At 39.4% G+C, this 15,238-nt stretch overlaps 4 protein-coding genes and 2 pseudogenes across 4 annotated transcripts; 2 read left to right on the forward strand and 4 right to left on the reverse strand.

Annotated features, from left to right (window-relative positions):
• Positions 1–576: 576 nt before the first annotated feature.
• LOC146658782 (hepcidin-like) lies at positions 577–1,071 on the reverse strand. The gene is made up of 3 exons (XM_085421762.1): positions 985–1,071; positions 809–886; positions 577–672 (listed from the first exon to the last, which is right to left on the reverse strand). Exons 1-3 carry the CDS (start codon positions 1,069–1,071, stop codon positions 577–579), a joined length of 261 nt encoding a protein of 86 aa, XP_085277888.1.
• Positions 1,072–1,561: 490 nt separating this feature from the next.
• On the forward strand, positions 1,562–2,073 carry LOC146658783 (hepcidin-like; annotated as a pseudogene).
• Positions 2,074–5,150: 3,077 nt separating this feature from the next.
• Positions 5,151–6,133, reverse strand: LOC146658784 (uncharacterized). The gene is made up of 2 exons (XM_085421763.1): positions 6,094–6,133; positions 5,151–6,001 (listed from the first exon to the last, which is right to left on the reverse strand). Exons 1-2 carry the CDS (start codon positions 6,131–6,133, stop codon positions 5,151–5,153), a joined length of 891 nt encoding a protein of 296 aa, XP_085277889.1.
• A 2,363-nt stretch (positions 6,134–8,496) lies between these two features.
• Positions 8,497–8,991, reverse strand: LOC146658785 (hepcidin-like). The gene is made up of 3 exons (XM_085421765.1): positions 8,905–8,991; positions 8,729–8,806; positions 8,497–8,592 (listed from the first exon to the last, which is right to left on the reverse strand). Exons 1-3 carry the CDS (start codon positions 8,989–8,991, stop codon positions 8,497–8,499), a joined length of 261 nt encoding a protein of 86 aa, XP_085277891.1.
• Positions 8,992–9,481: 490 nt separating this feature from the next.
• On the forward strand, positions 9,482–10,025 carry LOC146658786 (hepcidin-like; annotated as a pseudogene).
• Positions 10,026–13,078: 3,053 nt separating this feature from the next.
• On the reverse strand, positions 13,079–14,061 carry LOC146658787 (uncharacterized). Its single transcript, XM_085421766.1, has 2 exons — positions 14,022–14,061; positions 13,079–13,929 (listed from the first exon to the last, which is right to left on the reverse strand). The coding sequence occupies exons 1-2, from the start codon at positions 14,059–14,061 to the stop codon at positions 13,079–13,081; spliced, it is 891 nt and encodes a 296-aa protein (XP_085277892.1).
• Positions 14,062–15,238: the final 1,177 nt, after the last annotated feature.

The following is a 15,238-nucleotide window of genomic DNA, read 5'->3' on the forward strand; positions in this document are numbered from 1 at the left end:
AAACTCACATGTTTTATCTAACTAAAGTGTTTAATTATGTGGGCTACAGACAATAATCAAGTTATGGACTCTATTTATATGAAAAATGTATATATTTACTGCATTTGAATCATTTTAACCATATGTAACCAACTGCGTATGTGTTTGAAATAAAAATAGAATATTTTGGAGAGTCTCCCCTCAAAGTCAGAACACTTTGGTGTTTGGTTAAATTGTGATTTTGAATCAGTTACAGGGGTTACTGTGATCATGAATGCTTTTCTCTCTATGTGTTAACACTGTCCAGGATATACCCTGCCTGTAGCCCTATGGCAGCTTTGATGGATGAATTGATGGATGGACGGTGCATAGCAGTCAGTTTTACAAATGTAACAAAGGAAAATACGACATTTAAAATGACAACAAAAATCCACATTATATCTACATGACCATAACGTTTATTGTGATAAACTGTGCAATACAAGCACGTGGTTGAGGCAGTAACTGAGGACACAATGTTACTAAAACAGTATAATCTCACACATTAACTGTGACATACAGTTTGTTAATGCTGAGTGGTTGTTGGAGCAGGAATCCTCAGAACCTGCAGCAAACTCCACAGATACCGGGGGTGCAGCAGCCACAGCAAAAGCGACACTTGATGCCACGCTTGTGTCTGCTGTTATACAGCGTCTGTAGGAAACACAAGAGACATGAGCACAGAGTTCATCTGCAGCAGCATCACTGCTCTTTATTTTCACCTGCTCTAACAAACACTTTCATTTAGCTGAAGTAATTTGGCCACCTTCACTCAGTTAGTGTTACTTACCTTCCATGAGTCCACTAATATCTGCTCATGTGCTGCTGCTGGATAGTCCATGCTCATTGGCTCCTCCAGCTCCTGCTCCTGTTAATGAATTGAGTGCAGTAGAAACCACATTGTAGCACTGAAACAAACATTTGCAGCTTGTAAGCTAATACACTTGGTTAAAGTCAAGTTCTTACTTCAGTGACTGGGACAGCAGAGCTCTGCTGAACACAAATGAATGTGGGCACGACGGCCACTGCAACTGCAACACTGAACGTCTTCATCTTAGGAAGCTTTGAGAGGCTCAAGTTCGACTCTTTCTCCTGGTCCGGATGATTGTTGTGAGCTGAGTCCTTCTGTCTGATGGTTAATGTGTGCAGAAGTGCTGATATTTATACTGATTTGGGCCCCTGCTGCCTTGTCACTCACAGCTCTTACTCTACCTGATTTCAGGAACATTGCAAAACTCCATATTTTCCTGTGCTATGAAATTGTAGGAATGGAAAATTCCTGAGGAAGGAGAAAATCTGTACTTTTCTCAGTCGGCATGAACTTTGACCTTCGGATGTTTAACTATATGGGTTTTCCCTGTCCTATTGATGCAAGCCTGTTCCCGACAGTAGTTTCTGTACTCTAAGTGACGAGGCAGCAGTGGAGCAAATGAGTATAAATACCAGCACCGTTTCCCTCAGTCAACCATCACAAAGGCGCTGACAAGAGTCAACGAGAGAGTCAAAGGATCTGACCACCTTAAACCACTCAAACCTCCTGAAGATGGAGACGTTCAGCGTTGCAGTTGCAGTGGCCGTTGCACTCATGTGTGCATTCAGCAGAGCTCTGCCACATTTGCTGAGGTTACATACTGTGTTAAATTCATGTAATGTGCTTCTTCTGCATGAATTTGTTGTGAAGATGCTAAGATCTGTTTTCTTTCTCTACAGATACGAGAACTGCAAGAGCTACAAGAGGCTGTGAGCACTGACAGTCCAGCTGCTGAACATCAGGAGGTATCAGCTGACTCATGGGTGGTGAGTTTACTTCAATAAATGAATGAAGACAGTAATTGTGAGATCTCTCAAATGCAGGGAGATGTTTAAAATAAACTGTGCACTCACAACTTTTCATAAAATTAGAAACAATGAAGTGACTTGCAGCTGAAGATAAACTCTCTGCTCTTCTCCTCTTTCACACAGATGCCGTACCACAGACAGAAGTGTGGCATGAAGTGTCGCTTTTGCTGCGGCTGCTGCAATGCTGGTGTCTGTGGATTGTGCTGCAGATTCTGAGAATATCTACCTGCGATTCTCACATCAACCACTAAGTATAGACTGTTATACATGAAATGATTTGACTGCTTAGCATTTGTTAAAGTCTGACAGTGTTTCTTCATCTGGTCATCCTGCTGTATCAGTGAACAGTGTACCAAGCATTTGGAACTACAGTATGTTATTATATTAAAAAGTTCAGAGTCACTATACTACAACATGTGCTGTCTGTTTCTGTTTCTGTCTGACAAGAATTAAACATTAATGGAAACCAGTGACATGAAGCTCCTGATGTACAGTTTTTGTGCTGATGTCAGTTAAGAGTTGTTGCCTCATACTCTTGCCCATGTCGTATGTGGTACAACCTGTTAATAGAGCCAAGCCATTGATAGCAAAAGTAAAGTGAGCATATTTTCCCATATTTGTAATTATATGAGTGGGGAGCATCTCATCATCATTCAATTTTACCACTAATTATGACAAAAATGCAGTAATGTACAATAGCTTTGAGCTGATGGACTGGTTCATTGGTTATTTGAAAGTTAAACCAAGCATACTTTTTTTTAAAGAATGTAGAAGTGTTAGATAATGTTTCCTAGAAACACTTTCTATACAAGTTCATTCATAAATGTTTTAGACAACCTTATCTCGACAACCTTTCACTGAATTTATTTGGAGGTGTTTTCACGGTGTGCATATGAAGTTTCTAAGCTGCATGATTAATGCAGGAATCCCTCACACAGAAGAAAAAGAGAGAATAGAAAGATTTGCGTACAGCAGAAATTTGATACTGGACATAATAATAGAAAACATCTCAACAATACTGAGAGACGTTGCACTGTGGTGAAACTGTAAAGTAGGTGTAACACTGTGTAATGCTGTTTCAGATAATATCTGTACTGTATGTGCGCTGCATCCGTTCTGCAGAACATTTAAGCAAAATATTTCACGACACTTCAAAAAAAGCTAGAGTAGCTGTATCATGTGGATGTAGCGTATCACAAACAGGCTCAAAGCCAGTACAACCAAACGTGATCAAACGTCAGGCCAAGGTGGAACTGATTCCTATCTTCTGTAACTTCTACAACACTGTCCAATAGAGACACATGAATGAAATGCAGTGTCGTTAAAAACACTGATGATTTTTTTTCATATTCTTCATTTTAAGAATTTAATATATTTACATCAGAATAAACTTTTAGGCATTACGCTGACTGATTGATGCAGAATTCCCGTTGGACTGTTCCCATCACGACCCAGGTGATCAGTCTCTCGATAGCTTTTCCTCTGGTTCCTGCTCTCTGCTGACACTCCTAGCTGCAGCCACGTTCTCCATTCCATCTCTTTAAACAAATTCTTATAAATAGTTTAACCATGTGCATTTAGTTCAGTATTACCTGTTGCCTGTGTCCTTGTCTTTTGGGAAAATACTTTACACAAATAATGGCTCAAAAAGGATTCCTTTTTTTTACTGTGCTGCAATTGATTACTGGATTATTTGTACCATTAATTAGTGTCAACTAATTTTTATTCAGTCTCCACATAGGATATTCTTGTGAAGATGGAATATGGGGGAGAGCAGAAGTGCGTTGAAGTTCCACAAAGGGATGAATGAAGGACATGCATATTGTATTGAAGAAATAAGTGATGAGAATGCTGTTATTTGCATTTACCATGTCAGACCTTTTGATAAACAAAATTCTAATGAAAGTGAGAACATGTATACTGTTACATCTTTCAGAAAATGTTTTGAAATTGTGGTGCACAGTTCAGAATAAATGTTTTTCAAAAACCATTGCGTCTTTTTAGTAAATGTTTATTTCCAAAAGAAATTTCTAGAAGTTCAGAACAGTAAAATTCCCACTTTTTAGAATGAATTAGAAGATAACTCTTACGTAGTTAAACTAAAATACTCTTTTGAGAGTTAATATATAAACTCTTAACACCAAGTGTTAAATTATCAACTCCAGACAGATTTGGTGTTTAACACTAAATCAGAGTTAACGTACCAACTCTCCAAAAAGAGTTAAATTTTAAATTCAATTCAATTTTTTTTATATAGTGCCAAATCACAGTAACAGTCACCTCAAGGTGCTTTATATTGTAAGGTATACTTACAAAGAAAAACCCAACAATCAAATGACCCCCTATGAGCAAGCACTTTGGCGACAGTGGGAAGGAAAAACTCCCTTTTAACAGGAAGAAACCTCCAGCAGAACCAGGCTCAGGGAGGGGCGGCCATCTGCTGCGACCGGTTGGGGAGGGGGAAGGAAAACAGGATAAAGACATTCTGTGGAAGAGAGCCAGAGGTTAACAACAAGTACAATTCAGTGCAGAGAGGTCTATTAACACATAGTGGGTGAAGAAGAAACACCCAGTGCATCATGGGAATCCCCCAGCAGCCTACGCCTAATGCTGGACATACACTGTGCGATTTTTGGCCCATTTTGAGCCGATTTTTCAGTCGTGCAACTGTTTTGGGGATCGACCCGAGTTTGGCCTTAATCGTGTGTCGTGCATCGTATACATGGGGTAACGAGAAGTGATTAACACCTCACGATCAGCTCCTGATCATCAGTCATTTGGTCGTAAGAAAATCAAACCTGTTTGAGGGTCGTGAGGGTGTCAACGCAGCGTCTCTCACTGCGCACGCGCAAACACAGAGATGAAAGCGAAAAGACAGAACAGCACGGCAGTGCAGCGTGTGATCCGGACACAAGCGATGGAGGCACAACTTGTAGAACTGCCAAGCTCATCCGAGCCTTTTCGATGTGACTTCACAAAATTATCGCGACCACAACAACCGTGAAAATAGTGTAAAATTTTGTGTTATAACCTTCATGCTATGGACGAACAGTGTGAGCACTCAGGTTGCACAGAGCATCGGGCCGTATAGTATGAGACCCTGCATCGTGACCTACGAACTTCTAACCCCTACGAGTCAATCGGAGAGTTTGAACAGGAGCTGAATAACGCGACTGAAAAAATTGCACAGTGTATGCCCAACTTATGGCAGCAAAACCATGGGAGGATTCAGGGTCACCTGAGTAGGCCATCAGCCTACTAAAAGGATACAGAAAAATCACGTTGAAATAGTGTTAGTTGTCATCACAGGTGCTGGTGGACTCAGTTGAACACCTCCGAAATTTGCAAACGCGCAAGCATTCCTCTTCTTCTTCCAAATCCTCTCTGGACCTTTTCCTCGAGCCTCCAGTTTCATGGTTGTCAGTCTCTTCATGGGCATCTTCAAAGAGTTCATCACTACTGCTCTCAGAGTGATCATACACAATTGAGCTGGTCCCCGAATCAGAGTTTGCGAGCCTGGATCTTTTGCTATTAGGCTCTTCTTCATCTCCATCTTCCTTTCTGGACCTTTTCGTGGATCCAACAGACAGCGGTACCTCATCAGCAAGATTACCAAGATGAGGACAGCCCTCGCTATCAGTATCACAGGCAGAGATGAAGTCAGAGTCATCATCAGAAAACTCCTCGCTCCATCTGATTCTTTTGTTGGGCTCCACATCTTCCACATCCATCTCTCTAGACCTCTTCCTGGATACACCTGGCTGAGGATCCTCTTCTGGGATGTACGGGTGAACATCCTCACAGTCTTCAAATGCCTCATCAGAATCGTCATTTTCAATGCCGACAACAACAACAGCATTATGATCATCATGCAGTTCATTGTTGTCAACATTGGCATCATTGTCTCTCACATTAATATTGTGATTGTTTACATTGTTGACATTGCCGTCATTGACATTGTGAAAGTCAATATATAAGACATCATATCGATCCTCTAATTCATCTAGTATCTCAGTCAGCCTCCAAAAAAAGATATCATAGAGAGTAACATAAAGTCTTTCCAGTAAACCCCAGATTCCACCAACAGGTTCGTAAGCTGGCTCCTGATCTCCTCTTGGAAACATTTCTGGGTTAACCTGTCGGCCTGCAAGATCATTTTATCTTTTAATTAGCATTCATAAACATCTGCTGAAAATCAGTTTTTCATCAATTTTACGACTGAGTGCATGTGCTTACCATTACGGTTATTTTGTGATCCATCTCCGCTTCCATTCATTTTGACTACAAGGAACAGAAAACAACAATGATCACTAAACAACTCAGAATGTTCAGCGAATTTGCTTTTTTTGTGATAACTTTAGGCTACGTCCACACGTACACGGGCACTTTTGTAAACGGAAATTTTCCTTTTTCGTTTAAAAAAAATCCCGTCCACATGTGCAGTTTTGAAAAAATATCTCCTTCCACATGTAAACCCTAAAAACAAAGTCAGGAATATGCCAAATCCTAACCGTGTAGAAATGTTGGCCAATCAGAAGTCTAGAAGCCTGGGAGGAAAACCTCACAAAACCTTACATACTATACTTCTGAAAGGTTTTTGTCTTTTTCTGGAAAGGCAGCTAATGTTGTGTTACTTTCAAGTGCCTTCATCATTTCAAATGTTAATAGCTAAAGACAGCATTTTGGCTGGTATAGACTCACAACTTTGGAATGGACAAAATGCATATAGCATACATGAATGTAAATTTTTTAAATTACATTTATTGCAAACCGACGTCAGGATTTGTGTTGTGAGAGCGTCTGTGTTGAATGATGCTCACTCTGATGCCTCTGTCTTTCTAAATGGAGGGACAGTAACTGCGTGTGTTTGTGTAAGCGTGTAAAAACTGCAGATACTAAGATTAACAGCAGAGCTTCTGTCACTCTAAGATATGATTAAGAACATTTTCTAATTTATGTATAATTTGTCAAATATTACAACAGCTGACAAATAGTTAAGTCTTCATTTGTTTTCCTGAATAATAGAGCCACATCATCCTCTCTATGATGTAAAATATAGTCTAGACTTGCACAATGTAAAGTACAGAAATACTGTCCTGGCAGGCAGGAAAATCAGGCTTTATATTTAAGTAAATGATCTTAAGTCTATAAAATGAAATTTGAACTTACTTTAGTTCTTGGTAAGTTACAGAGCAGTTAATCCTCAGGGAAATGTAGAAATTTCACTAAATAGTCGTCTTCCTTCATACGGTTGCAGTGTCTCTTCAGTTGTGTTTTCATATGCTGATGTTTTCATTCAAAACATGTTTAAATGCTGCGATGCCATTCTAGCATCATAGACTGCGGAATGTACATAGATTATTTTTACATCAAGTTGTATGCACAGATTTTGATATCTTTTATATGGAGACAAAAAATACTTAAGACAGAAGTGAATCTTAAAAACTAAAGCAGTCAATGTGTTTTTTTTTTTTATTCTAATAGTTACTGTAAAGTTCTACTCTAAGAGATTCATCTTGGCCTTTATGCAGGGTTAAAGCTCAATAATGAGGACACACACAAAATATAATACATTTCTTTATGATTGTTAGGCAAAAACAAAGAGAACCCAAAGCTATCAAAACATATATCCACAGTCTTATTCTTGCTCTGCTCCCTAATTTTCCCCTGGAGGCATCACTATGGCAACAAAACAACATGCATTAAATGACGTTCCAAACAACAACAACCAAACTGTTTTCAGTGCTTAATATTTAACATGTCTTCATTATAAACTGTATTTGTGCAAATCAGTGAGGTTGATGTGCACAAGCTGGGATTCAGACTTCGGAGGGTTAATCCAAAAATTAGGTTTACATTGTTGTTCATGACAGTGCAGATTTCTGACGTTTTGTGTGCTTTAAGCATTTAACAATTTGATTATTTTCTAACAAAAAACAGTGTGAAACTCAAGTTACACTTGTGTTTGTAAATGAACTGCCCCATGTCGTGTAGCTTTCTGGATTTTATACTTATTGGGCTACATCTTTATTTATTACACAGGCTATACAGTACATAACATCAAAACTCACATGTTTTATCTAACTAAAGTGTTTAATTATGTGGGCTACAGACAATAATCAAGTTATGGACTCTATTTATATGAAAAATGTATATATTTACTGCATTTGAATCATTTTAACCATATGTAACCAACTGCGTATGTGTTTGAAATAAAAATAGAATATTTTGGAGAGTCTCCCCTCAAAGTCAGAACACTTTGGTGTTTGGTTAAATTGTGATTTTGAATCAGTTACAGGGGTTACTGTGATCATGAATGCTTTTCTCTCTATGTGTTAACACTGTCCAGGATATACCCTGCCTGTAGCCCTATGGCAGCTTTGATGGATGAATTGATGGATGGACGGTGCATAGCAGTCAGTTTTACAAATGTAACAAAGGAAAATACGACATTTAAAATGACAACAAAAATCCACATTATATCTACATGACCATAAAGTTTATTGTGATAAACTGTGCAATACAAGCACGTGGTTGAGGCAGTAACTGAGGACACAATGTTACTAAAACAGTATAATCTCACACATTAACTGTGACATACAGTTTGTTAATGCTGAGTGGTTGTTGGAGCAGGAATCCTCAGAACCTGCAGCAAACTCCACAGATACCGGGGGTGCAGCAGCCACAGCAAAAGCGACACTTGATGCCACGCTTGTGTCTGGTGTTATACAGCGTCTGTAGGAAACACAAGAGACATGAGCACAGAGTTCATTTGCAGCAGCATCACTGCTCTTTATTTTCACCTGCTCTAACAAACACTTTCATTTAGCTGAAGTAATTTGGCCACCTTCACTCAGTTAGTGTTACTTACCTTCCATGAGTCCACTAATATCTGCTCATGTGCTGCTGCTGGATAGTCCATGCTCATTGGCTCCTCCAGCTCCTGCTCCTGTTAATGAATTGAGTGCAGTAGAAACCACATTGTAGCACTGAAACAAACATTTGCAGCTTGTAAGCTAATACACTTGGTTAAAGTCAAGTTCTTACTTCAGTGACTGGGACAGCAGAGCTCTGCTGAACACAAATGAATGTGGGCACGACGGCCACTGCAACTGCAACACTGAACGTCTTCATCTTAGGAAGCTTTGAGAGGCTCAAGTTCGACTCTTTCTCCTGGTCCGGATGATTGTTGTGAGCTGAGTCCTTCTGTCTGATGGTTAATGTGTGCAGAAGTGCTGATATTTATACTGATTTGGGCCCCTGCTGCCTTGTCACTCACAGCTCTTACTCTACCTGATTTCAGGAACATTGCAAAACTCCATATTTTCCTGTGCTATGAAATTGTAGGAATGGAAAATTCCTGAGGAAGGAGAAAATCTGTACTTTTCTCAGTCGGCATGAACTTTGACCTTCGGATGTTTAACTATATGGGTTTTCCCTGTCCTATTGATGCAAGCCTGTTCCCGACAGTAGTTTCTGTACTCTAAGTGACGAGGCAGCAGTGGAGCAAATGAGTATAAATACCAGCACCGTTTCCCTCAGTCAACCATCACAAAGGCGCTGACAAGAGTCAACGAGAGAGTCAAAGGATCTGACCACCTTAAACCACTCAAACCTCCTGAAGATGGAGACGTTCAGCGTTGCAGTTGCAGTGGCTGTTGCACTCATGTGTGCATTCAGCAGAGCTCTGCCACATTTGCTGAGGTTACATACTGTGTTAAATTCATGTAATGTGCTTCTTCTGCATGAATTTGTTGTGAAGATGCTAAGATCTGTTTTCTTTCTCTACAGATACGAGAACTGCAAGAGCTACAAGAGGCTGTGAGCACTGACAGTCCAGCTGCTGAACATCAGGAGGTATCAGCTGACTCATGGGTGGTGAGTTTACTTCAATAAATGAATGAAGACAGTAATTGTGAGATCTCTCAAATGCAGGGAGATGTTTAAAATAAACTGTGCACTCACAACTTTTCATAAAATTAGAAACAATGAAGTGACTTGCAGCTGAAGATAAACTCTCTGCTCTTCTCCTCTTTCACACAGATGCCGTACCACAGACAGAAGCGTGGCATGAAGTGTCGCTTTTGCTGCGGCTGCTGCAATGCTGGTGTCTGTGGATTGTGCTGCAGATTCTGAGAATATCTACCTGCGATTCTCACATCAACCACTAAGTATAGACTGTTATACATGAAATGATTTGACTGCTTAGCATTTGTTAAAGTCTGACAGTGTTTCTTCATCTGGTCATCCTGCTGTATCAGTGAACAGTGTACCAAGCATTTGGAACTACAGTATGTTATTATATTAAAAAGTTCAGAGTCACTATACTACAACATGTGCTGTCTGTTTCTGTTTCTGTCTGACAAGAATTAAACATTAATGGAAACCAGTGACATGAAGCTCCTGATGTACAGTTTTTGTGCTGATGTCAGTTAAGAGTTGTTGCCTCATACTCTTGCCCATGTCGTATGTGGTACAACCTGTTAATAGAGCCAAGCCATTGATAGCAAAAGTAAAGTGAGCATATTTTCCCATATTTGTAATTATATGAGTGGGGAGCATCTCATCATCATTCAATTTTACCACTAATTATGACAAAAATGCAGTAATGTACAATAGCTTTGAGCTGATGGACTGGTTCATTGGTTATTTGAAAGTTAAACCAAGCATACTTTTTTTTAAAGAATGTAGAAGTGTTAGATAATGTTTCCTAGAAACACTTTCTATACAAGTTCATTCATAAATGTTTTAGACAACCTTATCTCGACAACCTTTCACTGAATTTATTTGGAGGTGTTTTCACGGTGTGCATATGAAGTTTCTAAGCTGCATGATTAATGCAGGAATCCCTCACACAGAAGAAAAAGAGAGAATAGAAAGATTTGCGTACAGCAGAAATTTGATACTGGACATAATAATAGAAAACATCTCAACAATACTGAGAGACGTTGCACTGTGGTGAAACTGTAAAGTAGGTGTAACACTGTGTAATGCTGTTTCAGATAATATCTGTACTGTATGTGCGCTGCATCCGTTCTGCAGAACATTTAAGCAAAATATTTCACGACACTTCAAAAAAAGCTAGAGTAGCTGTATCATGTGGATGTAGCGTATCACAAACAGGCTCAAAGCCAGTACAACCAAACGTGATCAAACGTCAGGCCAAGGTGGAACTGATTCCTATCTTCTGTAACTTCTACAACACTGTCCAATAGAGACACATGAATGAAATGCAGTGTCGTTAAAAACACTGATGATTTTTTTTCATATTCTTCATTTTAAGAATTTAATATATTTACATCAGAATAAACTTTTAGGCATTACGCTGACTGATTGATGCAGAATTCCCGTTGGACTGTTCCCATCACGACCCAGGTGATCAGTCTCTCGATAGCTTTTCCTCTGGTTCCTGCTCTCTGCTGACACTCCTAGCTGCAGCCACGTTCTCCATTCCATCTCTTTAAACAAATTCTTATAAATAGTTTAACCATGTGCATTTAGTTCAGTATTACCTGTTGCCTGTGTCCTTGTCTTTTGGGAAAATACTTTACACAAATAATGGCTCAAAAAGGATTCCTTTTTTTTACTGTGCTGCAATTGATTACTGGATTATTTGTACCATTAATTAGTGTCAACTAATTTTTATTCAGTCTCCACATAGGATATGCTTGTGAAGATGGAATATGGGGGAGAGCAGAAGTGCGTTGAAGTTCCACAAAGGGATGAATGAAGGACATGCATATTGTATTGAAGAAATAAGTAATGAGAATGCTGTTATTTGCATTTACCAGCTCACCTATGTCAGACCTTTTAATAAACAAAATTCTAATGAAAGTGAGAACATGTACACTGTTACATCTTTCAGAAAATGTTTTGAAATTGTGGTGCACAATTCAGAATAAATGTTTTTCAAAAACCATTGCGTCTTTTTAGTAAATGTTTATTTCCAAAAGAAATTTCTAGAAGTTCAGAACAGTAAAATTCCCGCTTTTTAGAATGAATTAGAAGATAACTCTTACGTAGTTAAACTAAAATACTCTTTGAGAGTTAATATATAAACTCTTAACACCAAGTGTTAAATTATCAACTCCAGACAGATTTGGTGTTTAACACTAAATCAGAGTTAACGTACCAACTCTCCAAAAAGAGTTAAATTTTAAATTCAATTCAATTTTTTTTATATAGTGCCAAATCACAGTAACAGTCACCTCAAGGTGCTTTATATTGTAAGGTATACTTACAAAGAAAAACCCAACAATCAAATGACCCCCTATGAGCAAGCACTTTGGCGACAGTGGGAAGGAAAAACTCCCTTTTAACAGGAAGAAACCTCCAGCAGAACCAGGCTCAGGGAGGGGCGGCCATCTGCTGCGACCGGTTGGGGAGGGGGAAGGAAAACAGGATAAAGACATTCTGTGGAAGAGAGCCAGAGGTTAACAACAAGTACAATTCAGTGCAGAGAGGTCTATTAACACATAGTGGGTGAAGAAGAAACACCCAGTGCATCATGGGAATCCCCCAGCAGCCTACGCCTAATGCTGGACATACACTGTGCGATTTTTGGCCCATTTTGAGCCGATTTTTCAGTCGTGCAACTGTTTTGGGGATCGACCCGAGTTTGGCCTTAATCGTGTGTCGTGCATCGTATACATGGGGTAACGAGAAGCGATTAACACCTCACGATCAGCTCCTGATCATCAGTCATTTGGTCGTAAGAAAATCAAACCTGTTTGAGGGTCGTGAGGGTGTCAACGCAGCGTCTCTCACTGCGCACGCGCAAACACAGAGATGAAAGCGAAAAGACAGAACAGCACGGCAGTGCAGCGTGTGATCCGGACACAAGCGATGGAGGCACAACTTGTAGAACTGCCAAGCTCATCCGAGCCTTTTCGATGTGACTTCACAAAATTATCGCGACCACAACAACCGTGAAAATAGTGTAAAATTTTGTGTTATAACCTTCATGCTATGGACGAACAGTGTGAGCACTCAGGTTGCACAGAGCATCGGGCCGTATAGTATGAGACCCTGCATCGTGACCTACGAACTTCTAACCCCTACGAGTCAATCGGAGAGTTTGAACAGGAGCTGAATAACGCGACTGAAAAAATTGCACAGTGTATGCCCAACTTATGGCAGCAAAACCAAGGGAGGATTCAGGGTCACCTGAGTAGGCCATCAGCCTACTAAAAGGATACAGAAAAATCACGTTGAAATAGTGTTAGTTGTCATCACAGGTGCTGGTGGACTCATTTGAACACCTCCGAAATTTGCAAACGCGCAAGCATTCCTCTTCTTCTTCCAAATCCTCTCTGGACCTTTTCCTCGAGCCTCCAGTTTCATGGTTGTCAGTCTCTTCATGGGCATCTTCAAAGAGTTCATCACTACTGCTCTCAGAGTGATCATACACAATTGAGCTGGTCCCCGAATCAGAGTTTGCGAGCCTGGATCTTTTGCTATTAGGCTCTTCTTCATCTCCATCTTCCTTTCTGGACCTTTTCGTGGATCCAACAGACAGCGGTACCTCATCAGCAATATTACCAAGATGAGGACAGCCCTCGCTATCAGTATCACAGGCAGAGATGAAGTCAGAGTCATCATCAGAAAACTCCTCGCTCCATCTGATTCTTTTGTTGGGCTCCACATCTTCCACATCCATCTCTCTAGACCTCTTCCTGGATACACCTGGCTGAGGATCCTCTTCTGGGATGTACGGGTGAACATCCTCACAGTCTTCAAATGCCTCATCAGAATCGTCATTTTCAATGCCGACAACAACAACAGCATTATGATCATCATGCAGTTCATTGTTGTCAACATTGGCATCATTGTCTCTCACATTAATATTGTGATTGTTTACATTGTTGACATTGCCGTCATTGACATTGTGAAAGTCAATATATAAGACATCATATCGATCCTCTAATTCATCTAGTATCTCAGTCAGCCTCCAAAAAAAGATATCATAGAGAGTAACATAAAGTCTTTCCAGTAAACCCCAGATTCCACCAACAGGTTCGTAAGCTGGCTCCTGATCTCCTCTTGGAAACATTTCTGGGTTAACCTGTCGGCCTGCAAGATCATTTTATCTTTTAATTAGCATTCATAAACATCTGCTGAAAATCAGTTTTTCATCAATTTTACGACTGAGTGCATGTGCTTACCATTACGGTTATTTTGTGATCCATCTCCGCTTCCATTCATTTTGACTACAAGGAACAGAAAACAACAATGATCACTAAACAACTCAGAATGTTCAGCGAATTTGCTTTTTTTGTGATAACTTTAGGCTACGTCCACACGTACACGGGCACTTTTGTAAACGGAAATTTTCCTTTTTCGTTTAAAAAAAATCCCGTCCACATGTGCAGTTTTGAAAAAATATCTCCTTCCACATGTAAACCCTAAAAACAAAGTCAGGAATATGCCAAATCCTAACCGTGTAGAAATGTTGGCCAATCAGAAGTCTAGAAGCCTGGGAGGAAAACCTCACAAAACCTTACATACTATACTTCTGAAAGGTTTTTGTCTTTTTCTGGAAAGGCAGCTAATGTTGTGTTACTTTCAAGTGCCTTCATCATTTCAAATGTTAATAGCTAAAGACAGCATTTTGGCTGGTATAGACTCACAACTTTGGAATGGACAAAATGCATATAGCATACATGAATGTAAATTTTTTAAATTACATTTATTGCAAACCGACGTCAGGATTTGTGTTGTGAGAGCGTCTGTGTTGAATGATGCTCACTCTGATGCCTCTGTCTTTCTAAATGGAGGGACAGTAACTGCGTGTGTTTGTGTAAGCGTGTAAAAACTGCAGATACTAAGATTAACAGCAGAGCTTCTGTCACTCTAAGATATGATTAAGAACATTTTCTAATTTATGTATAATTTGTCAAATATTACAACAGCTGACAAATAGTTAAGTCTTCATTTGTTTTCCTGAATAATAGAGCCACATCATCCTCTCTATGATGTAAAATATAGTCTAGACTTGCACAATGTAAAGTACAGAAATACTGTCCTGGCAGGCAGGAAAATCAGGCTTTATATTTAAGTAAATGATCTTAAGTCTATAAAATGAAATTTGAACTTACTTTAGTTCTTGGTAAGTTACAGAGCAGTTAATCCTCAGGGAAATGTAGAAATTTCACTAAATAGTCGTCTTCCTTCATACGGTTGCAGTGTCTCTTCAGTTGTGTTTTCATATGCTGATGTTTTCATTCAAAACATGTTTAAATGCTGCGATGCCATTCTAGCATCATAGACTGCGGAATGTACATAGATTATTTTTACATCAAGTTGTATGCACAGATTTTGATATCTTTTATATGGAGACAAAAAATACTTAAGACAGAAGTGAATCTTAAAAACTAAAGCA

The sequence above is a fragment of the Rhamphochromis longiceps genome, linkage group LG11 (genome assembly GCF_057381845.1).
Source record: "Rhamphochromis longiceps isolate RC_006_pf linkage group LG11, R_longiceps_female_GT1.1, whole genome shotgun sequence".
In the NCBI taxonomy this organism is placed as follows: domain Eukaryota; kingdom Metazoa; phylum Chordata; class Actinopteri; order Cichliformes; family Cichlidae; genus Rhamphochromis; species Rhamphochromis longiceps.